Here is a 25,870-nt window from a genome sequence, read left to right as displayed (position 1 = left end):
GTTTATGCTTATAATGATAATCATATATGATTAAACAACTTCACGCTTTCGCTTCAGGCTAGTCAAGATGATTGATGGTGGTTGATAATACTGACAATGAAGTGAGAAGTAATGCATACGATGTTATGGTGTTACTGATTGTACTGCTTGATCATAACCATCGAAGATTTGTTACTCCCATCATCCTTCACCCAACAGATCAGGATCATAAGCTCTAGCCTGATCTCTCAACATCCCCAAATTCCATTCTCTCCTACAAGCTGGACAATTGGTCCTTGCCATTGCGCCAGTGATATACCGAATAACGCAAGATGTACAGAATACTATAGTCCATGACAAATCCCCCCAATTGCATCAGCGTCAATCTGCTTTCTTGGCAGTCTTAGCGAAGATGAACTCACATACACCACAATCCTTTTGGTCACAGGACCAAATAGCCAACCCACCATCTACACCACCTTTCCCCTCACTGATAGCTTTGGAAAGGACATCTATTATCTCCTCTGAGCAAATCACACATTCAAAGGGTACCATCTCTGCCTCTCTTTCTTCCTTCTTTCTCTTATCTCTTTCTCCTTCTTCAGAATCATCATCCATCAGATCTATCACAACGTGTCTCCCTTCTTCCACCTGTTGTCTAGCTAACTTCCCTTTTTGATCTAGTTGTTTATACCTTTGTCTGAGCTCTTTGGCAGCTTGATCTTCCTTCTTCCTCTTCTTCTTGTACTTCTTCTCTCTAGGTACTGCTTTATCGATCTTACGAATGGCATTTTTCTTCGCTTGGCGAGTGGGTCGGGAAGTATCAGATTCCTCTGACATGATGCTCGATGGATTGGATAGTGTGATGTGGTGCGAGACATGCAAGATTCTGTAGCTGAGGGTATCACTTTGTGGGTTTCTCATAGGCTGTAAAGGTTCAATAAAAGAATTGGGAAGGACGTGGAAAGATGAACAGATGAATGAACGATACCAGGATACGGTCATTCACTGATAACATACATCATACATCTCAATATGTACTTTACCTGTTTACTCTACAGTGACATAATCTACAATGCGATGGAATGATATCGAACATGTTATATATATATATTGTATCCACTACTCTGTTTAATGAAAATGCTAGACTCAAATAGTTGTCCAAAGCACATTCTTTACTTCATATGATGTTCATGTCTTTTCCAATTTTTATTGAACGTATCGATTGTTACTACCAGCCACGATCCGAGAGCTACCACCTCTTACCCCACCTTTCCCGTTCCCTCTACTCGCCTCTCTCGATGGTGTAGCTGCATTTGGCATCCTCCCATTCCCGACCTGTACGAAGCCATCGACTGAAGTAGGAGGAACTGCAGGGCCACTGGTGGGCAACATCGGCGCAAGGTTGTAATCTGCAGGCACAAGAGGAATCATTTGAGCTTGCGAGGGGTGATTGATCGGATCATTGTCGATCGTTGGTATGTTCCATGTGAACGTTGGACCAGGTGAGTTCGGGGTACCAGTTGGATTTCGTTGTAAGGGTGAACGTCTTCGATCCTCATTCACTTTATACGAATTGGCGTTGGTACTCGCATTGTTTGCAGTGGGTTGAGTATCAGCACTCCCGTGTGGTTGCTGTTGTCCAGGCGCAGAAGCAGGGTATTCCGAAGAATCGTATGCTTTAGCTTGATTTCTAATTTCCTCGACATTCCACTCCCTCGTACATGCCGGACAATTCGGTTTTGCCAATGGTGTCTTGGAAGTTGATCGATCGATACAAGCGATTGCACATTCGATGCAGAATACTACGTTTAGAACAATAACGTCAGCTTATTTTTCTTTGAATGTGTCGAAAAACGATAGTGATCATGGTATGAAAATACAAAGAACAGAGAATTCTGAGATCAACTTGATCTACAGCTGTACTGTCTATATGATAAGGAGCTTACTCACATGCACCACATCCTGCTAATTCGCAACTCCACAATCCCAAACCACCTCCAATGCCACCTTTACCTTCTTTCTCCGCTTTCGCCAGGATCTCAGAGATCTCCTCGGAGCAAATGATACATTCAGCTTCGATCTCTTGATGTTGGTGGCTATGCGATGCTTGTGGGGAAGCGAGAGTGGACGAAGAGGTTGCCTTATATGCGATAAGGTGATGTGAGGCGATGGTGTTAGAGGTGGATGATGAGGGAGATATTTGTTGACGAGATTTGCCCTTGGACGAGGAAGAAGAAGAAGTAGTTGGGTTAACTGCCTTGGCATAAGAAGTAGGATGAGTCTGACTTTGAGTATAAGTCTTCTTAGGTGCAGGTGAACATGTCTTCTTGGAGGTAGATAAAAACACTACGTCGGACCCTGAGGAAAATTGGGATAGAGTGACTTTCGATCTCGTGTTCCTAGCAGGAGAGTCTTCTTGATCCTCATCGCTCACTTCTATAGCTTGGTCAGGAGGTGAAAGTAGGCTATAGTCGATTCGTCCCGTGCTGGCACTGGCCAACTTGGGTTTTGTTGTTGAGGGTTTAGGAGAAGGTGTACAAGGTAGTGGACGTTTCTTCCGATTTGATTTTGCCATTTTCACTTAGATTTTATGGGTGAAGTTTCCCCTTGACCTTTGTTGGAGGAAGAGGATAGTGTGAGATACTGTATAAATGCGCGGAGATGATTGGAGAAAGAAAAGGAAGAAAGATCGTACATATATATATCTTTCTGTGTTATTCAATACAGTCAACTCATGTGTGTGTGTATGTGTGTGTTCTGGGGAGGATACCGATCGACATTTCCCCCTGTTCTTTCTCGAGGGGGTCTGTGCTGGATCTGCGACATGGCAAGGGAAGGTCCGTGCGTCTTTGGTTTTTACGAGTACCGACACGAACAACCTGAATCAACTGGAAATGTATTAAAAGTGCCACATTCAGCATCAGGTTCCACTGTTGCAGTACTTTATGCTTCCCTAATCTTTTAAACGAGTCGTCTCTTACGCAGCGCCCAGGATAGCCAGTCATGTATGGTACGACACAGCAGTATAGTTTTATATACGATGCATCTTATGAAAGATACAACCAATCATACATCTACATCCGGCATTCACTTGCCACTCTTCACTTTCCCTGCCCCACTCCCACTCCCATTGGTATTCCCAACCTTCTTCAGATCCTCCGGAACAATCATCAAACTCCTCACATTGAATGGAAGTAACTTGGCAGCTTCGTAATCCCTCATCTTCTTCAAAGCGGGTAGAGGATAGAATTTGGCCAAGGCGACTAGTTCCAATCGGAGTTTTCGTAGAGAGGCGGTATCTCCTGGATCTACCGATGGCGTCGGAATAACAGTAGGAGTGTTATTTTCACTAGGTGGATTGATATTGACAGGTTTAGCAGGTGGCTGAGGTGAGGCAGGTGCTGATGATAGAGGTGAAGAGACAGTCGATTTTGGTTGTTCAATCCCATTCGGATTTTGAACTTCCAGTTTGATTTTCTTATTATCAATATCATCCATGTTAACATCACCATCATTACCCTGCTTCTTTCTCTTATCAGACTCATTTGCCATTTTCTGACGTTCCTTCTCCTTTATTTCCTTATCCAACCGTTGAATCTCTCCCCCTATCCACTCCAAACCCAATTTAATTCCCTGAGACCCGCCTACTCTCGCACCCACCCCTTGATGTAGGAAATCATTCTCCAGCCTCAAGAGAGGCTTGATATCTAATGGGTTGGTAGGTAAAGTCATTTCTCTCAGGGCGATTCGAGCATAAGCATCTGAGGTCATCTTTCTGATCCATTCGGAACGAGAATGTAATGGTTTGGATAAGTCTTGTATAGTTTGACGATATATCGTACGTGCCTTGGATTTAGACAGGATACCATCATGCCACTGTTCGAGGACATATTCATCTAGTGGTATCGAATCTTCTTGTTCCGTTTGATCCTTGACAATAGGTTTGTGTTCTTCCTCATTTCCATTCACCTTTGATCCGGTTGGAGAACCAGAAGTACTCGCCCCTTTCATAGCTCCCTCGACAAATCTCATCACACTGTTCAGATAAGCTTCTCCCTGCGTACTACCGCCCGTCGTGATGTCTCCGATCCAATCAATCGAATTTCTTCCAAATTTACTACTCGTATCTTCATATATATTCGTCAAATTCATCGTAGCAGGTGGTGGTGGTTGATCATTCTTACTGTTTGCCCTTCTGGGTTTGATTGGTCTGAGGTGTTCAGATAACACCTCTTCATCCTCGATCTCATTCACCATACCCATCCTTCTTCTAAGATATTTCATCTCTTCTGTGATCTCATCGTCTTGACCCCACTTTTCCAATCCCAATTCTTTCTCTACCACTTTATCCCATCGGGGATTATACGGAGCATATGGAATGGGTGGTTGTCCAGCTACAGTCGAAGGTCCGGATAAATTCGTATCACTCTCCCACCATTGTCCTGTACCGGCCCCAACACCTGCATTTCTAGTTTCGTTCCAATCTACCAATTTATCCTTTCTGGATACTTTCCACCTTTCAAGTAATAAAGTGGGATCATCCATCTCAGCTATATCTCTCGTACCGTCAATCTCCCAATGTCTCCATTTCCCACTGAATTTCTCTCTACTCCTCACTATCCTCTTCGCGTGGACCCTCTTTCCTCCATTCAAGTTCCATCCTACCGCCAGAGCCTGGAGGGAATTAGGGGGAAAATCAAGCATTTGTTCAGGTATATACGATAGTGGTGGGATTTCCTCGGCACGTCGAAGGGACTCTTCGAGTGCAGCTGTGCCCTCTCTTCCTGATAATACGGAGTAACCCCTACCCCTACTTCCAAACGGAGTAGCAGATTCTCTTGTAGGTGAGGGTGAAGGAGTTAGGACTAGTGGTTTGGACCTTTCGACGTGTTTCAATCCAATCGTTAGGATTCGAGCAGCAGAGTTGTATGGGATCGATCCGGGTGGGTTAAACTTCTGAGCTGCATCTACAAGTAAGTGCAAATCGGCCTGAATCGATGACGAAGTGTCAGCTTAGCTCGGCTCATCATGTAGCGAAAGCTTACCTCCAGTTGCTCGACGCTTGTATATTCCCCTGAATCGACTTTCCGCTGCATCGTACCCATATCCATCATCTTATCTTCACCACCTATGACATCGAGGTAGTCTGGGAAGGCTTCCAGGTCGACTATACGATAACATGATATCAGCTTATCATGTACAAACTTCACGTAAGACACTCGAGATAGCTAACCTGGTTCTTCGAAAAGCGCATACTGATAGTTCAGAGGTACATATTAGCTTGTTATTCACCGGTCTCTTAGGAAAGGAAACTCACATCATCTTTCCTCCTCATCTCAGCTAGAGTCCTATTCAACAACTCTTTCAGAGGTCTCTTGATTCTCATCCATTTCCCACCAGTTCTATGTCCACGCGTGCTACTCTGAGGAGTCTGAATTTGAGTATCTTCTCCCAAACCATTCTGGGGTGTACCGACATTCGGTAATTCACCATCATAAGCTGATGGACTTAATGGGTTAGACAAAGAAAGAGGATCGGGCGAAGTAGCTTCCGAGGAATTATTGGTATTTGAGGGGGTTTCAAATGGACTTGATTGTTCAGATGATACTAGCGCTAGAGGTAAAGATGATCTGGAAGGTGTCGAGATACTTTCAGATAATAATCTTGAAGGTATAGCTGATGGTTTCGATATTGATTTTCTCCCTTTTGACGAATTAGATTTGGATGTTCGTGGGGTTGATTTCGATTGGGTTTGGGTTTTCTTCTTGGTCGTACTACCAGTACCAGTATTTGATTTTGATGGTCTACCTCTCGTTGCTGATGGAGTGGGTGTTGATGGAGCTGGAGGAACAGGAGATTCGTTTGGAATGGTTTGATGTCCTATCAAGGAAGACGGATTGGGTAAAGTGATCCTTGATGGTCCAGCTTGATTCTCGTCGTCTTCGTTCGATGATATTTCATTTACAGGGATAGAAGATACAGGTGTCGATACAGGTACCTTTGATTTACCTTTTTTCTTCTTGCTTCCATCGTCCCCAGCAGGAGTGGAGATTGGAACACCTTCATTCTGATCGTTGTCTTGAGGGAGCTCTTTCCTTTTCTTACCTGTAATGAGAGTGAGAGAGGGTGTACCAAGTGCAGCGGTAGGAGCGGGAGTAGCGAGTTTTGAGCCTAGGGACAATTTTAATTTTATCGGTGCTATCTTGGGTGTTGACGGGTCTGCCATGATAAGGAGATAGGAACAGATCTATGGTGGATCTCTATGGGTAGGCTGGTGATAGCAGGAGGGAGGAAAGGGGTGGACCAGTCGAGTGGAGGTCTGCGGTCGTGTTTGGATTTGTCAAATTGGATGATTCGAAGGAAATCTCCTATGGTGAAAAGACCAACAAGGGGAATTGCCGCCGTGACTGTGCACAACGAACAAAGGTTTTCCCACTTAGCTTCGTTGACAGTTTATTTATTCACCCTATCTAAGCCCACGTGTTCGGATAGTAATCACGTGACTTGTCACCTGAATTTCAGAAATCTCCTGTCGCTTGTACCGAGCTGCAAAATATTTCCAAGATACCTGTTGATCTCGCATTCAACACTGCATACACATATCACCACTTGCTCATACCCGTGAGATCGACAGAGCAAGATGGAACAATCACATAGGTCCCATCATAAGCCCTCTGCCGGCAACAAGCATGCTAAGAAAGATGCTGCCCAGGGGATAGACAGAACAGGTGGGAAGGGGTTCAATCCCAAGGTGCGTTGAGCCATCCATCGCAGCTGGTGGACCGACGGTTGTGTTGACAAGCTGAACAATGCTCATCATCTGACTATATCATCTGACTATAGGCCTTCACCAACACCTCTTTTCGAGCTGCTGATCGAGCAGCAAGGAGAACAGCAGAGAAAGATCAAAGGCGATTACATGTCCCGCTCGTCAACCGTAATCCAGAAGAGAGGAAGGTGACCTCAGCAAAAGGTCAAGGTATGGATGAAGGTAAATTACCACCACCACCTATCGTCGTCGGTATAGTAGGTCCACCAGGTGTTGGCAAATCGACTTTACTTCGATCACTCGTCAGGAGATATACCAAACACAACCTCAACCAACCCCAGGGTCCGATCACGGTGGTATCTGGTAAAACGAGGAGAATCACTTTTATAGAATGTGGGAATGATTTGAACTCCATGATAGATTTGGGTAAAGTCGTGGATCTGGTTTTGTTGATGATTGATGGTTCTTTTGGATTTGAAATGGTAAGTCAGCTGACAGAATATAACTAGCAACAAAAAAAGCTGATGTGGTATATCTATCAAATTATAGGAAACGTTTGAATTCCTCAATATCCTTCAATCACACGGTTTCCCAAAAGTCATTGGTCTTCTTACCCATCTCGACTTAATCAAAAAAGCATCTACCCTTAAAGATACCAAGAAACGTCTTAAACATCGGTTCTGGACGGAGATTTACCAAGGAGCTAAGCTATTCTCTTTATCGGGAGTGATGAATGGTCGGTATCCCGATGCTGAAATCAACCTCTTATCAAGATTCATAAGTGTAATGAAATTCAGACCATTGGTTTTCCGTAATCAACATCCATACCTTTTAGCAGACAGAATTCAAGATATGACTCCTCGAGAACTCATTCGTGAAAATCTAAAAATTGATCGAACGATTACGCTATATGGATATTTAAGAGGACCCAATTTACCTCCTCGAAACGCCAAGATACATATACCCGGTGCGGGTGATTTGGAAGTGAAGAACGTAGAGAGATTATCGGATCCATGTCCTTTACCTACGCTTGAGAGTGAGAGAAGGAGGAAAATGGGTGAAAAGGCAAAACTCATTCATGCGCCCATGAGTGACGTGGGAGGAGTGATGTACGATAAAGATGCGGTGTACATAAACGTACCGGGAAGTTTCACCAAAGGAGGTGATGGTGAGTGATGCACAACCCCTAGTCAATTTCATGCAGTCAGAAAAAGGTAGTCGTGCTGATGTTGAACATTTAATCGTTTGTAGCTCCCCAGGGTGAAGGTGAAAAGATGGTAATGGATCTGCAAGATGCCAATCGAACTTTTGCCGATGGTATACAAAATTCGGAGATCCGATTGTTCGGTCATTCATCTGCGCCTCTCGAAGTCAGCCAACAACAGAGAGTCAGAAGAGCTGCTGCACCTCGATCGGGCGGTCCGATGCTCGGTAGTGCCGAAGACGAAGAGTACGATAGTGCTGAGGACGGAGAGGATTTCGAGGATGAAGATGGAGAAGCTATGGTTGATGGATTGGATGATGAATCGGAGGAAGAAGAAGGAGATGTCAGATATGCTGAGTCGGATTCAGATAATGATGATCTTGAGTTCGCCACTGGGTTCGAGCAGGATGGTAAAATCGTTAATATCGATGATGAAGATGTCGATGGAGAAGAGAACGATGATATCGAAGACGACGACGATGACGAAGAAGAAGACGATGAAGACGTACCTCAATGGAAACGAAATTTGTCCGACCGAGCAGCTACTTCCTTCGCAGAACGAATGGGCAAGAGGAGAGATCTCATGTCATTGATCTATAATTCGGAATTATCTCCTGAAGAGATCGCTGCTGGAAAGACTAGACCCTCGTCAGCCGATGCGGAATCTTCGCGTATGGCTCAAGGCGATGATCTCTTCCAGGTCTCCAAAGAAGAAAACAAAGGAGATGAAGGCGATCAGCTCAAAGAACCGGTAGACGATGAAGCACTGAAAGCTAAATGGGATGATGAGGAAATGTTGAATTCACTCAAGGAGATGTTCATATCTGGACCAGTGGGAGAAGTGGACGCGGAAGGTAATCCGTATGAAGAAGATGGTGAAGGGTTCGAGGATTTAGAAGATGGGGATGAGAACGAAGAAGATGGAGATGGTGTACCATACGTCGGAGTCAAACCATCCGCAGGGGATTCGGGAGTAGATCATGAGACTGCTCGAGCTCAAGCAGCAGCGAAGAAGCAGGCTGCTCTGAAAGCCAAGTTTGACGAACAATACGATAATGATTCGGATGAAGATGGAGATATGATGGATTTCTACGATCAACAGAAGAACGAAATGGCCAAACAACGTCAACTGAACGAAGACGAATTCCAAGGAATCGATATTGACGCACGAGCTCAAATCGAGGGATATCGATCAGGAATGTATGTGAGATTAGAAATCACCGAGGTACCTTGTGAGATGATTGAGCATTTCGATCCAAGATTCCCTATAATCGTTGGTGGACTTCTAGCTGCAGAAGAGCGATTTGGCTATTTGACAGTCCGAATCAAACGACATAGATGGTTCACTCGTACGCTCAAGACCAATAATCCAATTATATTCTCCCTGGGATGGAGGAGATTCCAATCTTTACCGATATACCATCTAGACGATCATTCGATTCGAAATCGTCTATTGAAATATACTCCAGAACATATGCATTGTTACGCAACGTTCTATGGACCTGTCTCAGCGCCTAACACAGGTTTCTGCGCGTTCAATTCCCTTACGGACGATTCACCTGGATTTAGAGTATCGGCAACAGGAGTGGTATTGGATATTGATCGATCGACAAAGATAGTAAAGAAATTGAAACTGACCGGTACACCTTATAAGATATTTAAGAATACGGCGTTCATCAAAGATATGTTCAACTCGGCTTTGGAAGTTGCCAAGTTTGAGGGAGCGAATATCAAGACTGTTTCGGGGATCAGAGGTCAAGTCAAAAAGGCTCAGAGTAAACCTGATGGTGCTTTTAGAGCTACTTTCGAGGATAAGATCTTAATGAGGGGTGAGTAGATATTCTGTCATCTTCTACAAGCTATATTCATTTTACTCTTTATTCTTTGTTTTGGCAATCGAAGTGGAACAATGAAGCTGACTGTACGATCTCATCACAGATATTGTCTTCCTCAGAGCATGGTACTCTATTGAACCTAAGAAACTGTACAACCCTGTTTGTTCTTTATTGCTTGCGGATAAAGGTGATTGGAGAGGTATGAGGTTGACAGGTCAGATAAGACGGGATGAAGGTATAAAGACTCCCTTGGATATCAACTCAGCTTATAAGGTCAGTCTATTTCTAAGATCAGCTGTGGCTCTGCAAGTCATTTGGACATACAGCTGACTTAAGATTGTGAATGATTCGTTTAGCCTATTGAACGTACTACCCGACGATTCAATACCCTCAAAGTGCCTCGAAAACTCGAAGCGTCCCTACCCTACGCCTCAAAGACCAAAGCCGTTGCACCTCAGAAGAAACCTACTTACCTCCAATCGAGAGCGGTAGTGATGACTGATGAAGAGAAGAAGGCAGTGACGCTCTTACAGCAAATTCAAACGTTGAAGAAGGATAAGGTAGCAAGACGTAAAGAGAAGCAAGAAGAAAGGAGAAAGGAGCATCGAAAGAAGGTTGGAGTGGTGGATGAGAAGTTGCAAGCGAAATTGAAAGAAGAGAAGAAAGAGAGGTTCAAGATGGAGGGATTGAAGAGGAAGAGGGAGGAAGCTGCTGCCGAGGGGAAATATGGTAAGAAACGGACTAGGGATTAGATGTTGTAGGTTAGAGCTTCATCGGGCTGCACTCACTGTGTGTATGCACGTCGATCTTTGTGAGAGTAGAGGTGGCACTCACTCGCCTGTCGTGGTAAGACTGCGAATTTTCCGTTTACTGACATACTACTGCATGTGCGATAACAAATGACGAAGTAGAGATTCTGATGACATGTCATGTGAAGAACCTTCTTCATGATGTGAACGGTGTACTAACACGTACTTCTTTTCATTGGGGTACAACGTTGATATCGCTTCCCCATTGCTTTCGGACGTACGTTTGCCATCGGTTCTACGTTATGAGAATACACTGACACTGTCTCAGTCGGTGAGAAGATGGGAAAGAAAAGAAAATAGAACAACACAAATGATTCTGTGTCACTCTTCATGCGATATACAGGAGGTACGGTATCTTATATCATCTATATAAGGATGAGAGATTCTATTCCACTCTTCCCCCTTTCTCTCTCTTTTTCTCAGACCAACCTAATATGGTCAACCAAGCGATATATAATATCGATAAACCAATAAACCAATAAACCAATAAACCAATAAACCAATCACCTCAAGACACACAACTTGATCACTCGACGAGTCTGTCCTAGACGGGTAAGATAAGTCGAGTTTGGTCGAAATCTCCCAAACTTACACTACCCTTAGAGCCAATCCTTATTCGACCTTTCAGTCGATCATCTAAGATGCCAATCAATCCTGAAGATCTGTTGGCAAGATTACAACTAAATGATGATGACTTGAGAGATATCGACACCACTCTCAAAGATAGCAAAGAGGACCTGTCGGAGTGTGTGATTTGTAAAGAAGATATATTTGATATCTTGCGAGAAGCGGAGAGGGATAATAAAGGTGGGATGGAGGGTTGTTTGAGCTTGTGGGTATGTGAGTTAGCAAGTTGTGGGGCAGGTGAGTTCGCCGGATACAGTATCTGTATTTCGAAATGATCCAATCACAGAGGTCAAAGGCTTTACAAGTAGTACTACACCAGAAGATCGGCTCACAGAGAAAAGGGTTGAGAAACGGTGTCATTGTGTGCTTAGTATACTGTCTCTCATGCGTTATCAGATGGACGACCGAACGCTCAGAAAGACATTGTCCCTCATGCACAAGGTCTTGGGATACAACGATGATTCAATCGCAGAAAGATAGTTACGGAGAGAAGATTTTTGCATGGCACGAATCCAAGACCTGATGGAAATAATAGTATCATGACAACTTAGAAAAGCTTTTCCCTATGAGGTCTTTGGAAAGAGATGAGGGGGGAAGAGATCGTCAAATTACAGTAGACGAAGGGTTTGTGTTACTGCATTTATCTTATGGTGATGACTAGATGAGAGCTTTAGACAAAGCCGTATCGCCTGATGGTTTTCGATCATGCGGTAGTGTTAGAGATTCAGGATGAGCCTAAAGGTGAAATGTTGAATCGTGATGCATCATCATATAAAAACCCAGACACCTCCTCAAATTAGGTTCATATCGTGACGCAAGACAAGCATGTCGTTGGTGGCACAGTAAGGCTGCATCGTATGCCTTTACAGTCGTCATGAATAGAACGTACTATACATTTATACGATATTATACAGAGTCACCACATCAGTTTCCCTAAGTTCTAATGTCCTCAATGATTTCTTACTGCATATTGTACACTCATAAGTGATAGAGCGAGTATACCTTCTTCAAAAGCGCATCAACAACCAAATATGAGTCTTCTTAAACTCTTCAAGAGGCTGATAACGAAATCTGAGCCGGATTCATGGGACCCAGAAACCTCTTCTGAATGTTATATCTGTCGAGAAGACATATTCTACCTCGTCTCTTCAGATAGGCGTTATAAAGCGGGACTAGCCCATGAGGGTATGTGTTTGTGGATCTGCGAGAAGAGGGGATGTGGTTCAGGTCAGTGGTACTGTACAAGCAAGCATATGTTGATGGTCAACTATCAACAATCACGCTGTGACGATTTCAGTCAAAAGTAATGCTGACTTGAGGATTTCAACTCTTTCCTTCGGTATTGTAGTCTTCTGTATAAAAATGCGCGCTCAAATGGAGTAAACGTTCAAAATGGACCACTTGTCCAGCCTGTACGAGAAAATGGGATAACATCGCTCTGCAGAGACAGTATGATATCTACAAGCGGAAGAAAAGGGATGCCAAAGGAGAGAAAACGTGAATATCTGATATGGTACGAGACCATCAGTCGTATGTCGATGAGCATGTACATCCTCTCGCCGTCTAAAAATATCGTCCGATTGTCTGACTTTTTGTCCATAAAATTTGCCTACTGAGCTTCAATATTGCATTGATTTGACAGGAAATTCCTATCATTTTGACCAGGCGATTTTTACCTCGAAAATATGAAATCGTGTCACACCACAGGATGCTATGGCGTGGGAGCCATGAAAATGGACATCAAAACTCAGTAAAACCGATACCGGCTTTCTCATCTCCGAGGTTCTGGCTTCACAGCATGAGATAATCAATGATCAATCCCTTATGATCAATTGATAAACTTTATTTGGTCGGAGATGGTATCAAGGGACTGTGATTGAATGTGATAGGGGGCGGATCAATGCTACTGCCAGACTCGTAGATGTATCTATATCAACGTTGATGACCGCATGAATGTATAGGTAGCAGTCTCGCATCAAATACTTCGTAGCTTGTTGACATGTTCGAACGAGTTGCATGAGTTGTTGAGACATAACATAGAATTACCCAAACTTCTTTCCATCATATTATAACATAATACTTTCGTTATCATTCATCTTCTTGCTTTCTGCCAACCCTTACCACTGTCACTATCACTAAAACATCTCATTGGGCTTTCTCTTTCTGTTCTTTCGTATCTGCTCCAGTCAAACCTAACCCCACTCCATCACCATCTTCATCCTTCTTGAATCCCGCTCCAGGTCGTTTGTGTAACCTATTCGAACCTTCGTCATCAGGCGCCGGTAAGGGCACACCGTCGATTACTGGTGAAGTGGCACTTGAGCTGGTTTCGGATTTCAGTTGAGTCAAATCATGATATGACCTTCCTCTTCTACGTCCTCGAGGTGATCCAGGTCCAGCACGTCGAGTGTCAATAATCGCCAACACCTGATGAGATGCAGACATAAGCATGAATGAAAAAACGCTTTGAAACCAGAATAGCACTTACATCATCGTAATCTACATCCGCTTCTTCCTCGTTATCTGATTCTGCTGGACTCGTGGGTGCAGTAGAAGGTTCAGATCGATTCTTATCCAATTTGGTGGTATTCCAAACACTCTGACCAACTGATGCACTTCGGTTCCAGCCTAGAGTACAGCACATACAGCACAGAGAATAATTAGCTTATATACGGCTTCATGATCTGGCAAGCTGATATATGTGTATGACTCACCGAAAATTCGTTCATCCAACCATAACATAGGGTGTGATAGCACAGACGAATCGGGAGCTTGGGCTTTCCGTACAAACATTCCTGGATTTCTACCTGTTTGGGGAACCGTGGCTGAAGGAAGGATACGAGCCTAGGAGAAAAAGGTAAGTCAGCTGAATTGCAAAAAGAATGCTCAAGACGGCTAAGACATACAGATTGGAAGTTTTGATACATCTTGGGACCGAATTCGTCTGTTGATGATACATGTCAGCTGGACCGAGCATTACCGATCGATCAAGTGCTACTCACCAATCACCTCACTGATCTCATTAGCCAAAGCTTCTCGCATCTGACGGAGTTTGTTGACCTCCCGTAGACTTCCTGGCCAAAGAGAGAGGAAAAGGGGTCGAAGAGATCTGACGTTGAGAGCTATCAGAAAGTGACAAGACAAGTCGAAGTAGATGAAATGCTATACTCACTTGAACACGTCCATACCAGCTTCACCGAATTTGAGCGTAGCCATAGCCCAACCAGGTAACAGCACGAAGATGGCAACTGGTGTCCAGTGTCTCCAAGCGGGTGCCAGGTCATACTTGTAGGCCAAGAAAGTCGCTAATATGCAGTAGAAGATGTAGAGTAGAGGAGTGACAGCGAGTGAGACAAGGACCTTCCAAGTGGCTAGAACATCACGACCTTGGATTTTGACTGTTGATGCAGCAAGAGCCTCTGCAGGTGAACAAGCATTTTCCGTCAGCTGGACTGTGATAGTCCTATCAATGATTCAACTTACCTTTGGCCTTCTGAATACTAATGGCTTTGGCGAGGATGAAGATCGGCGCATGCAGGATCGCACCAGGCAAAGCCAACATGGACCACCAGAGTAGTAGACCCGTCCTGTAGACCAGAAGCAGAGCAGATTTCAAGCTTGTACTGGAAGCTCTTTCAACTTGATGGTCCGCTAAACCCATATCTCTCAATAATCTATTATAGGCTAAAACTTTCTGTCTCAAGTCGATGATCTTCGGTTCGTCCTTGTATGCCAAGTATCCTTCCATAAATCGTTTACTCAGTTCAACTACCTGTCCAAGAGTAAGATGTTGACCTGGAATTCTGTATAATCTTCTCGCAGCTTGGATCACCTATTCCGTATTATCAATCAGTTAATGGCCCTTGTCGAGATCCCAGCTGACTCACCTGCATAGTCTCCCAATCCGGTGCTCTCAATGTTACCGCCCTCAAACCATCATGTACTTGTTCCAACAGTTTCCCACACGCTTCTCTCTTCTTCGCTCCACCCTGCTTATACAGTTCGACCAGTTCCCTATCAACCGATTGAGGAGGACCAAATTCGACAACGGCCCTTGAACGGAATTTGTGAGGATGGAAGTAGGACAATCCGACTGGTACCAATTTGACGTCCAAATCTGGGTACTGAGCCATTGCTCCTAATGCCATGATTGAGAATCCCGCTTTGAGAGGCAAGAAGTCTGTTCTATCGTGGGATCCACCTATAACGATTTGCCATATCAGCTTTACCGGCTTCACTTGGTAGGATGAATACGTATATGAGAAGATAGCTTACCTTCGGGGAAGACCCCAATACAACCTCCTTCCTTCAACCTCTGAAAACATGCACCATACGTTTGATCTTGTTCGACATGAGGTAATACCTTGTATTCCAATCCTTCTTTACTTTCACCTTCGCTTCTAACTCTCGTTGAAGCTTTTACATTGGCACTACCATCTTTACTTGGAATGACAAATTCTCCCTTCAATCGTAATTCTGTATCAGAGATGACCTCTTCCACAGTCGCTGACGCGTATGCTGCAGATTTGGGTAACACCAATTGAGATCTCGGTTTGACTTGTGATGTGAAGGCTGTGTTGATACCGGTGATCAGGAGTGGATCGGTCTCTGAAAGGACGATACGACCTTTTCCCGCTTTGGCGTAATCTGCTGCTCTCGCGACGGGTACTACGAGGAATGAGCAAACTGTGAGCTGCGATACTAAGACAAAATTCTTCGATCAAGATGGCAACTCACTGCCATCCATTATTCTAGCTACTGCCCCGATGAATTTCCTTTGCATACTCTATCATCGTGATCGTGAGTAAGCTGGAGCTGACCCAAGCATATGTAAAGGATGTGTAGCTTACCTTTGCAGCTGTCAACATCGATACCCTCCTCCCCGATTCCTTCCTGGTCTCTGAGAAGACGAGTAGAGGATCCAAGAATTGGTTCGCATGTGGACCGCAGATGAAGAGAACTGGACCTTCCTTTGGAATATTGAATGCACCTCTCGGTCTACATATAAATAGTCAGTTGAAGCGATTGGATGGAATACGAGCATGCATCGGAGAGTCCAGTGATAGTGAGAGACACACGTTACTCACCTGATCTCTCTGAAGAAGATGTTGATGACGATACGCCAAAAGATAAGGATCAGATCATCTGATAAGATTGAAGATTCATAGATAAGCTTCATGGACTGATCATGGATTCTTCGTGGATTTGTGCTTTGTGCTTTGACTCACATGCAAGACCCGCGGCCATCTTGAGTGACTGATCTTTCCTTCTGCAAGCACAATGCTAACGATGATGATACGAATTTGATGATCCTGCTATGCTTGTGATCGTGTATGAGTCGGTGGATATAAGATGAGGAATGCGAAAAGTTGTGTTGACGTCGTTGTCGTTGTAGGCCTTTTGTTCTTCTTATGGAATTCGAGAATAACCGGTCGGTGGATTGGATTTCCCCACCACGTTTTGTGACCCAGTGCCCCACAACAGATTGGGTGATGACGAGGATGATGATGGTGGGATGACCAATCGGTGACCGAAGCTCTGCCTTCCTTTGATGTATCTATCTATCCTATGGGGATGCAGGGGGTCAGGGATTTCCGAGAGCAAGCAGTGTGGAAGCAATGGTATTATTGTGTGTGAGGATGCACACGACTTGCGAGCGACGTCGAGGAATGTTTGGGGTGAATGGTGGTAGAAATCTCCAATGTTTGCCACCCCACGTGTACACTCCTGTTTGTCACGTGATACCAATGCATGTCATCGAAAAGTTGGAAAGCTGAATTTGACCAAATCCAACACGAAAGTTGCTATCACAGGTAAGAGTGACTATGGAAGTATGCTAGAGTAGATACGTCCCGTCTCCGACAAGTCCATTATGCTAGCGGCTAGAAGATCAGGTAACCTCCTTCGGTCTAAAGCGACTTCAGCACCATCTGCGCGGTTAGCTCTGCTAGCGAGGGAATACCATGGTGATCCCGGACCTTCCACTCGATCAAATAGGAATCAAAAGGAATTACGATCCGCAATCGTATCAGCCTCCAAGACGGGTCAACAAGTATCATCATCAGGTAGACATCTACCTAAAAAACTGGTCAATGTAGATAGACAAATATTAGATGGTATATTCGATTACGATAAATATAAATTCAAATCGCCGAAAGCATTCAGAGTAGGAGCAAAAGTTCAACAGAAAGATGCTTCTTTACCACTTAGATTACCTGATACAAGATTCAGCAAAACAAGTTATGGCTATGGTGGTGGTAGAGGAGGAGAGGAAGATGCATATTCGACATCAATGAAATTACGAAAATTGATTGAAAAACATACGAAAAACAGTAATAGTAGTAAGAAAGGGTTAACGGATTTGCAGATTGAAGAAGCTATACAGATTGTTATTTCCGCTCCGAAGAATATGGTCAATACACCTGTTTGGAATATATTATTGGGTTTTGTAGGAAAACAAAGGAGGTTGAACTGGATGTGGAGTCTGTATAATGATGTGAGTATGATGTATATCTTTGGAACATGCCGTCCTCTGATTTTGCCGTCAAGGTTTTATACTGATGGTTTGGTATGGTGTGGATGTAGATGAAGAAAAGAGGTATCAAACCTACGACTCGTACTTATTCAACGATGATCAATGCTTATTCGCGTATATCACATTCAGGGGATATATCAGCCGAATACGAGTTGATACCAGTCAAGGAATTGACTCACTCTAGAGTAACAATACTGTTCGAACAATCTCAACAACATATCAAAAAGTGCATGAATGCTTCTGCTCTCCTCCAAGAAGATCTGGGTATCACACACAGCACGAACTCAGTTTCATCTGATTCTCAGCTTCGAAAAGCAGATCAAAGTTTGAATAACGGATTTGAAGATGAAATCAATACTTCACCTACCAACGCCTATCTGAAATACCTAGGAAGACATGGCTTGTGGGAAGAGATGTACCAGACTTTCCTCTCTATGGACACTACCGGTCCTCTGTCCCCCGATTCTATAACCTATACGACCCTTTTCGCAAGCTTACATCATATACACTTAGTTAAGGGTAGACAGAAAAGCGCGGATCCTTCCATCGTACATAAATTAATAGATATTGGACCTGTCTCAAGAGGAATATGGGATCAATGTCAACGGCAATTCGCTAAAACCAAAGGGGAGAGGGATCGATCAATAGATAATGAGTTATTCAGTCATGCGTTAAGATGCTTGATCAAAGGTAGACCTGAAGATCATAGATTCGCTATCAAGTTGGTAGACGAGATATGGGGATTACCACCTCCTGGTCAATCAAAATTAGCTTCAACCTCAACCTCATCTTCCACTGGATCGACACCGAGACTCAATCCTACTGTACAATCTGCAACGGCCTTAATACAAGGATTACTTCATTCAAAACAGACCGTTTTAGCCTCTCATTATATGACTTTATTATTGTCACGTAAAGATATTCAAACTTCAGTCGATCTATATTTCCTCAAATCGGCTATAAACGCCCTGAGTGAAACTGGAGATATAGGTGGCATCTTAGGAATTCTGGATTCGTTTCAACCTTCAACAGGCTCAGAGGGATGGGATATATCAACTTATAGTTCCGCTCTGCAAGGTGCAAGATGGGCAGGGGACTTTCCGAACGCTCTGAAGATTTTCAAGAGAGCTACGCAGATTTCGGACGATGTAGAAAATACTTCACCTGCTGATAAGTCACTTACTTCGGAGAAGGGGTCAGGTGAGGGATATAAATGGTCTACACCGAATGGACAACCAGTCGATTCGAGGGGTATCAGATGGATCAAACCTAGACCGATCGTACCGGATACCAATCTGTTGTCCATCTTGTTGAAGATATCTGCTGGATCAAATAACGAGGCGATCAAGAAAGTTTTGAATATTATCAATCACTTTGAAGCGGAACGATTGTTTAGTATCCAGAATAGCTCAACAAGACATGGTTCTGAGAACAAGCGATCTAGTCAAGATGATGAAGGTGGGAATCATAACGGGGAATCGACATTGTTGATTGAGAACACACCTCAAACGCTAGTAATCGGTGATAGGAAGTCTAGCGCGTCGTTAGGCAAGATGGTGGACTTTGCGAAGAATATCGTATCGGCCATCGAACGATTACATGGTTCCCAGGCGGATGAATACAGAGGGATTAAAGAGGATATGCAGAAGATAGTGAAAGTTTGGGATGGACATGTATATGGACCGACCAGGAAGGATGAAGGAGACGGGGTAAAGAGACATGGAGGTGGACGAAATATAGATGCCTATCGGAAAAGTAGGTCAGGAGCGGATGATATACCGAAGAGGAATCGTAGATCTGAAATAGATAGGGGAAAACAAGGATCTGAATGGGAAGATGAAGATCAATATATCGGGAAGAGCACAAGAAGCTCATATAGTAGAAGGGACGAGAACAGAAATGCTTTTCGAGATGATGAGAGGTCTAGTAGGAGAGAAAGGTACGATGAGGAGGATAGAATACCGAGAAGTAGTGATGGAAGGAGTAGACGGAATGATAGGGCGCCAAAAGATATGTCTAGGTCTAGAGAAAGGGGATTTGATAAACCCGAGCGTCAGTCTCCCCAAAGGGAAGAGAGAGGCAGTTTTGGGAGGGATGGGCGTAAGGTAAGAGGAGGACAACCGAAGAAGGTGGGCTTCGGATTGAAGAAATAATGATCATTGTTGTATTTTATAGCATATATTCACATCTCATAATTACATTATTCATCGCATCTATGCATACAACACACTTTATGCTCTTACATGTTACAGGTGTCTAATCCTATCAATACAATATGTCTCTATAGTTCCCTATTCTGTGCGATTGGCATGGATGAAGAAGATATACGATGGGAAATCACTTGATATAGATTCGTCCATCCTCCTTTATCATTTATCCTCTTATTCAGTCGTACTATCCAGATCGACGTGAGAACAAGAAACAATACACCTGCTATACTCACTTTACTCCCATCAAGCCCGAATCAAAGTCAGCTATTCCTTTCTGTGTGTTCCGTTTACGACCGCGATACTCACATAGTAATTTCAGTCTCCCCTCCTTCCTCTTACTCTGGCTAGCATTGACGGACAGTCCCCTCTTCATACTGCCCACTACATCACCTCCAATCCCCTGATTGACCTTTTTCTTCCTGGACAGCGGACGACGACTGGTAGAAGCGACATAGAGAGATTCTTCGTATGTGGGTGGTGAGGTGTTGCGAGGTGCCATGGTCATCGATATTCACAGGATTCCGGGTGCGAGATTTTCGTAATCTGTTTTTTCACAAAGCGGAGAGTAGATAGATGGTCCTGCTCATTGATTTATTGACTTGACCTCATGATTATTTGCATTCCGAGTAAATAAATTGTGTTAGATATACAGTAGGCTCATTTTGCTCGAATTCTCATCTTGGTCGAGTGAATCTACACAACAAAGTAACTGATGACATCATCATTTTCCCGATCACGAGTGATGATGACCTGGGCGATACCGAGGATGACAACAACTGATCACTCGATGTTTAGCTTCGACACCAACAATGAGATCTTATAATTGGAAACATTCCTTTATCAACTTCCAACGACCCTATCAAGGCTGTTTGTGAACCGAAAGCAATCGAGATGTCCCACCTCGACTTGACCCGAGAATGGCTCGGGAACGTCCTCAGACCTTATCAAGCGAAAGAGAGGATGATCAACGAAGTGATGAAGATACTGAGTGAACGAAAGACTCTGAGCGTGAAAACCGATGCATTCAGTGAGTATAATGTACTGTATGGAGCTATAGTCTCCCTATGCATATTCAATCAGCTACCCCTCATAGCTTATTACGTCTCAGCTGATATTCGATGTGTTCAACTTGCTCAGCATTCGACTCAGGTCAGACCGCTTTATTGTTGCTGCTACACGGTACATTACCTATAAACTATCGAGGAGCGACATACCATATACCTATACATGTATGGGTCCCACATGATTATCCGAGATCACCCCCATTGTTATTCGTGGTACCTACCAAAGAGATGGGAGTGAGGAGGTCCAAAGAGGTTGATCCATCTGGTAGGATACGGGAGGAGGTGGTGCAAGAATGGTGGAGGATATGGCCTGTGAGTATATCCATACAGTCTCGATAGAGATGGACTGGTGTGAAGTTTTCATACTCGCTACAGGTAAATACTGAAGATAGGGAGGGCTGATCTTTTACGTCGATTTTTCAGACTCAAGACCTTGAAACGATATTACGACATCTTACAAACATATTCTCAGCTGCTCCTCCAGTATATGCCAAACCACCTGAACCATCTTCTCCCGCTCAATCATCCAGATCACCGATTAGCTCACCTAGTCAACCGAGATCTCAGCCCCAACCGCAAGCTTCGATACAAGGTCAACCTCCTCCTCCACCCGCTAGACCAGGATTCGGCCCGCCTCTGACTCAGAACCCAGATGTGAGCTCTCCTCTGTATATGACCCTTGAACTTAGCTAACATGGTTTTAGGTATTGCCCCAGTATCGACCTGCTCCCACTCCTCCTCCCCACCCATTCCCTCAGGGATCACACTCTAGACAGTCATCCGCTACATATCCTGGGACACCACCTCAGCATCCTGCTTCTCCGCCTGTACCCAATAGACCTGCAAGGATACCTCAGCCTCAACCTCAGTCACCGATCTCGCAAGCGGGTGGACCGATATTACCCCAACGACCATATATACCTCAGCCGCAACCTCAGGTTCAGTCACATGTACCTTTATCGTTTCCTCCACAGCAACCTATGAGCCCTCCACGGCCCGATGCAAGTCAGACACAAGGATATCCTAATGGATATCAGCCACCTGCCCAGGGATACTATCCTCCGCAGATGAATAATCAATCTCGACAACCTCAACCTCCTATTCCCCCTCATCCCCAGCCAAGCCACCAACCACAACAGCCCCAACAACCTCCTCCTGCTCAATCTCTAGTACCCCCTCGTCAACCTATTCCAGACTTACTCGGCTCACCCGAACCTTCTTCTCTATCTTTACCATCCACCACCGATGATCCATCCATTCCTCCACCATTACCACCTTCTAAACCACCTCCACCATCCCTCCAACACCTTCATTCAATCCTCTTACCACACTTACAAGCTTCTTTACCTCCGTTGATTCACTCATTGCAATCTACGCAACAACACTTGTTGGAACGTAAGGAAGATCTGGTATCGGGTGAACCGGCAATCAAAGATGAAATGGCTCGTTTAGAAGCTGTCAAGAAAGTATGTGATTCTACTGGAAGGAAGTTGGCGGAAGTGGTGCAGAAGGGTGAAGATAGGGTGAATGAATTGGAGGGAAAGGGGGAGATTGGGGTGGATGAGTTGGTTTGTGGGATTAGTATCGTACATAATCAGTGAGTCCATGAGTCAAAGCTGATTATCCTCGCGTGGAACAACTCTCGATAAACTTGTGAAGGTGGACGAGATGGAGTATATGATGTATTGGACTGATGTTCGTTATGATCCGTAGACTCATAGATCTAGTAGCTGAAGATAACGCGATTGAAGATACGATCTACCATATGACTCGGGCATTGGATGCTGAGCGTGTAGATCTTGATAGATACTTGAAGGTGAGTTGGCTGGAAACATAACAACAGGCACATCATTAGATGTCAATTCGAGGTATGATACTGATATATGTGCTTTAATGGTTGATATAGTCTATAAGATCTCTGGCGAGAGAACAGTATATGAAAAGAGCTTTGATAGAAAGGATATTACAGGGCATGGGACAAACTCAGGGATGGTAGTTGTACTTTATGCATTTTGTAGAGGGAGTATGTATCGACTATTATGAAGTACTGATCGCAACAAAATGAAGTGTACTCGATCCTAAACATTACTACGACACGATTCGCATTCCTACTGAAACAAGGTCTCGGTCTTAGGTGACTTATACTTACACTCCTACTTCTTCAAATCGGAATGAGCGATCAAACCAGCTACAAGAACCCAATCGTCCTTTTATCAGCTTTCATTGTTTACCTTCATCGGAGGAATTACGATTGCTGAGTGAAGAGTGGGATAATACTGAAGATGAAACAACTCACGATAAACATAACGTTGATTAGCGGCCGTCGTCACATGTACTTCCTCATTCTTCATATTCTGTAAGAGGTTGGCTTCATCCCATGGATTTAATTTTTTGGTATCTTTCTTTTTGAATTTAGGTGATACTTTACGACATAGGAAATATAGGAATGCTAATCCTGCGATCGAACCTAGGATCGCACCTATAATGACACCTGCGTTTGGTGTACCGCTCTGAGAGGATGGGATGTTACCGTTGTTTAACGGACTGTCATTGTTATTACTGTTGCTGGTGGTTGTATTACCGGAGGTGGGAGTGGAAGAAGATGATGAATTGAGTGTTGTGGGAGTACCGTTATCGTTACCTCTGGATAGGAAACGACCAAACAGACAGCAATTAGTTGATTGGACGGATGTGGAGCTCCTTTTGATTTATATCGTACTCACATAAATCCCACACCGCCTTTCGGACCTCTCACTTCGAACTTATCCAATACCACCCCACCTTGAGCTTCCAATACGAGCGTATGGGTCGAAGCCGTGTCCAAGTTTGTAGTGAAAAACAACAAGCTGTCGTGAATTGTGGCATTGTTGAATGAATCGAGCGTGGCTGAGGTAGAGGATGAATCTAGGGTGATGGTGAAGATGCCGCAGGAAGGACATGTCACTCCGTAGAGGAAGATCGAAGCGCCTATAAATCATAGAATCATACAGTAGAGCAGTATAGAAATGAAGGATTATCAATCAGTCATACTTTATGTTGGGATGGTGGCGGTGGGTGACATGCTTGAGAGTGGTGTGGAGAGAGGGACGATGACTTACCCGTAAAATTGATAGTGGCTTTTGCACCATGCGTAGAAGTCATCGATAAAGTCTGTTGGTAATCTACTGTCGAATCGATATTGACTATTTTGTTATTTTGATCGATAGGTGCGAAACCTTCGTAGGTGGTTAGGGGAGAAGTATCGTCCATAGATACTGAATCGATCTGTGAGCTACAGTACACAGTCCAACCATCGTTGGATCAACAATCAGCAACCCAACATTTAGCAGAACTGTTAGGTCTATTGGTTGATACGACGGTGTACCAACTCATCAGGTGAGAATCTCGTTTCTACCCAAGCACCAAGAAAATCAACTTCCCCACATTCCTCCTGAGGCTGAGATTGACAGTCAAAGGTTAAAGTGAATGTTTGAGGTTCGAATTCGCCATCGGTAAAATTGAAACTTCTACCTGAAGACCAGGGTTCGGGATCCCATGAGCCAATTTGGATGGTTACATTGTATGTTGATGAGGCGGAGAACACAGGTGTGAAGGAGGTCGCTGCGCGTGTGACGAGAGTAAGTACGACGATGAGTACAATCTCATCTGCACGTTCCGTGTGGAGTTGATATCTCCTAAGTGATACCTTGCTCTACCTAGTGTCACATACCCAACTCACCATAGATTGAAGGTAAGACAACAGCCGATTTACCAAAACTACTATGATAAGTACTACTTTCCCCCGTCACGTTCAGCTCGCCAGATCTTTGATAAGGACCCTGATTACCTATCCAGGAGTTCAAGTTTTGTCCAGCGAAGTAAGCTTCGGCGGGTGAGTAGAAGAATAAAGGCGAGGAGTCGGCTATCCACAATGAAGACATCTTGGGGTAATTCCTCAAGACTAATCTAGAGAGGGGTTTAGGAGGTGTTGTCAAGTGAGCGTCTTGCCTGTGATTTTGTTGTATTGGCTTATATTATATTATTTTGTTATTTTTCGTGGATGTTAAAGAGTGTTGGTTATAATTGGATCAGGCGTATTGATTTTAACGCTTTAGAATAGATGATTAGCAAGAGCACCCATGTAGACACATAAGTATGGGTTAATAGACAGTTTTTCATCCCCATCTCTATTGAGATTGAGGTTAGATATCTGAAAAGGGAGTAAATTGAAAGGACTGAGCCCCAGAAAGGAAAGATAAACAGTCCATTGTTGAACATCTTATCGATTGTTGAGTGTTGTGACTTGAGCCAGTTAGATATGTCTGATCGGACGAGGATTATCCATGACTGAAAATACTATACCTTGAGAGGCTGCCAGAGTTTCTAGCCCTTTGATGCAGTTGCAGTGAATGAACGAAGAAAAAGATTAGACAGCTCATCCTCAACCCTTTCATGCTCGACATAAATCGGTCAGCCGAGTCTGGACCTTTCCTGATTACGAATATTGTAATGTTATTTCTAATCATCCTCAGATCCTTTGGACATTTCGTAGTGACTGATTACCAACTTGCAGTAGGAAAGGAACGCGTCTCGTGGTTTGTGTGGTCTGTGCACCTGATTTTCTGATTTCTGGATTAACGTCACCTTGACGACACAACATATTCATGTTCCCTTTATTGACACTTTTGTCTCTTCCACATTCGACCTGCTCACTCCTTTCGAGCAAGGAATACCATCAAAGTGCGCTGAAAACGTCCATCCTTGAGCACCTCAAGATGCTTTGGTAAGGATTCAGATACATTCACGACAGGCGCGTCCTAGGCGAATTGGAATCGTCTTCAACAAGACACACATTC

The 25,870-nt window shown here is 44.0% G+C and overlaps 10 protein-coding genes across 10 annotated transcripts; 4 read left to right on the top strand and 6 right to left on the bottom strand.

The window, feature by feature from the left end:
• Positions 1-180: 180 nt before the first annotated feature.
• Positions 181-819, bottom strand: V865_007608 (uncharacterized protein; the record flags this gene model as incomplete). The annotated part of the gene is made up of 2 exons (XM_066231354.1): positions 181-323; positions 402-819. 2 exons carry the CDS (start codon positions 817-819, stop codon positions 181-183), a joined length of 561 nt encoding a protein of 186 aa, XP_066087451.1.
• Positions 820-1,188: 369 nt separating this feature from the next.
• V865_007607 (uncharacterized protein) lies at positions 1,189-2,557 on the bottom strand (the record flags this gene model as incomplete). Its single annotated transcript, XM_066231353.1, has 2 exons — positions 1,189-1,784; positions 1,933-2,557. 2 exons carry the CDS (start codon positions 2,555-2,557, stop codon positions 1,189-1,191), a joined length of 1,221 nt encoding a protein of 406 aa, XP_066087450.1.
• Positions 2,558-3,069: 512 nt separating this feature from the next.
• Positions 3,070-6,208, bottom strand: V865_007606 (uncharacterized protein; the record flags this gene model as incomplete). Its single annotated transcript, XM_066231352.1, has 4 exons — positions 3,070-4,971; positions 5,028-5,149; positions 5,216-5,237; positions 5,300-6,208. The coding sequence occupies 4 exons, from the start codon at positions 6,206-6,208 to the stop codon at positions 3,070-3,072; spliced, it is 2,955 nt and encodes a 984-aa protein (XP_066087449.1).
• A 414-nt stretch (positions 6,209-6,622) lies between these two features.
• On the top strand, positions 6,623-10,542 carry V865_007605 (uncharacterized protein; the record flags this gene model as incomplete). Its single annotated transcript, XM_066231351.1, has 6 exons — positions 6,623-6,733; positions 6,826-7,233; positions 7,301-7,919; positions 8,003-9,784; positions 9,894-10,063; positions 10,147-10,542. The coding sequence occupies 6 exons, from the start codon at positions 6,623-6,625 to the stop codon at positions 10,540-10,542; spliced, it is 3,486 nt and encodes a 1,161-aa protein (XP_066087448.1).
• A 698-nt stretch (positions 10,543-11,240) lies between these two features.
• Positions 11,241-11,706, top strand: V865_007604 (uncharacterized protein; the record flags this gene model as incomplete). Its single annotated transcript, XM_066231350.1, has 2 exons — positions 11,241-11,463; positions 11,513-11,706. The coding sequence occupies 2 exons, from the start codon at positions 11,241-11,243 to the stop codon at positions 11,704-11,706; spliced, it is 417 nt and encodes a 138-aa protein (XP_066087447.1).
• Positions 11,707-13,371: 1,665 nt separating this feature from the next.
• V865_007603 (uncharacterized protein) lies at positions 13,372-16,473 on the bottom strand (the record flags this gene model as incomplete). Its single annotated transcript, XM_066231349.1, has 13 exons — positions 13,372-13,653; positions 13,715-13,854; positions 13,941-14,070; positions 14,133-14,170; positions 14,229-14,335; positions 14,399-14,645; positions 14,710-15,058; positions 15,114-15,427; positions 15,502-15,894; positions 15,964-16,012; positions 16,077-16,224; positions 16,314-16,371; positions 16,455-16,473. The coding sequence occupies 13 exons, from the start codon at positions 16,471-16,473 to the stop codon at positions 13,372-13,374; spliced, it is 2,274 nt and encodes a 757-aa protein (XP_066087446.1).
• Positions 16,474-17,098: 625 nt separating this feature from the next.
• On the top strand, positions 17,099-19,914 carry V865_007602 (uncharacterized protein; the record flags this gene model as incomplete). The annotated part of the gene is made up of 2 exons (XM_066231348.1): positions 17,099-17,722; positions 17,812-19,914. 2 exons carry the CDS (start codon positions 17,099-17,101, stop codon positions 19,912-19,914), a joined length of 2,727 nt encoding a protein of 908 aa, XP_066087445.1.
• Positions 19,915-20,042: 128 nt separating this feature from the next.
• Positions 20,043-20,470, bottom strand: V865_007601 (uncharacterized protein; the record flags this gene model as incomplete). The annotated part of the gene is made up of 2 exons (XM_066231347.1): positions 20,043-20,203; positions 20,278-20,470. The coding sequence occupies 2 exons, from the start codon at positions 20,468-20,470 to the stop codon at positions 20,043-20,045; spliced, it is 354 nt and encodes a 117-aa protein (XP_066087444.1).
• A 392-nt stretch (positions 20,471-20,862) lies between these two features.
• Positions 20,863-23,031, top strand: V865_007600 (uncharacterized protein; the record flags this gene model as incomplete). The annotated part of the gene is made up of 6 exons (XM_066231346.1): positions 20,863-20,998; positions 21,109-21,347; positions 21,459-21,689; positions 21,740-22,632; positions 22,749-22,851; positions 22,942-23,031. The coding sequence occupies 6 exons, from the start codon at positions 20,863-20,865 to the stop codon at positions 23,029-23,031; spliced, it is 1,692 nt and encodes a 563-aa protein (XP_066087443.1).
• Positions 23,032-23,188: 157 nt separating this feature from the next.
• On the bottom strand, positions 23,189-24,955 carry V865_007599 (uncharacterized protein; the record flags this gene model as incomplete). Its single annotated transcript, XM_066231345.1, has 6 exons — positions 23,189-23,223; positions 23,332-23,678; positions 23,759-24,002; positions 24,134-24,306; positions 24,404-24,635; positions 24,754-24,955. The coding sequence occupies 6 exons, from the start codon at positions 24,953-24,955 to the stop codon at positions 23,189-23,191; spliced, it is 1,233 nt and encodes a 410-aa protein (XP_066087442.1).
• Between the last annotated feature and the right edge of the window lie 915 nt (positions 24,956-25,870).

The sequence above is a fragment of the Kwoniella europaea genome, chromosome 2 (genome assembly GCF_036810445.1).
Source record: "Kwoniella europaea PYCC6329 chromosome 2, complete sequence".
Taxonomy (NCBI): Eukaryota; Fungi; Basidiomycota; class Tremellomycetes; order Tremellales; family Cryptococcaceae; genus Kwoniella; species Kwoniella europaea.
Note: the sequence above shows the minus strand (reverse complement) of the source record. Positions and strands in the feature narration are given on the sequence as shown.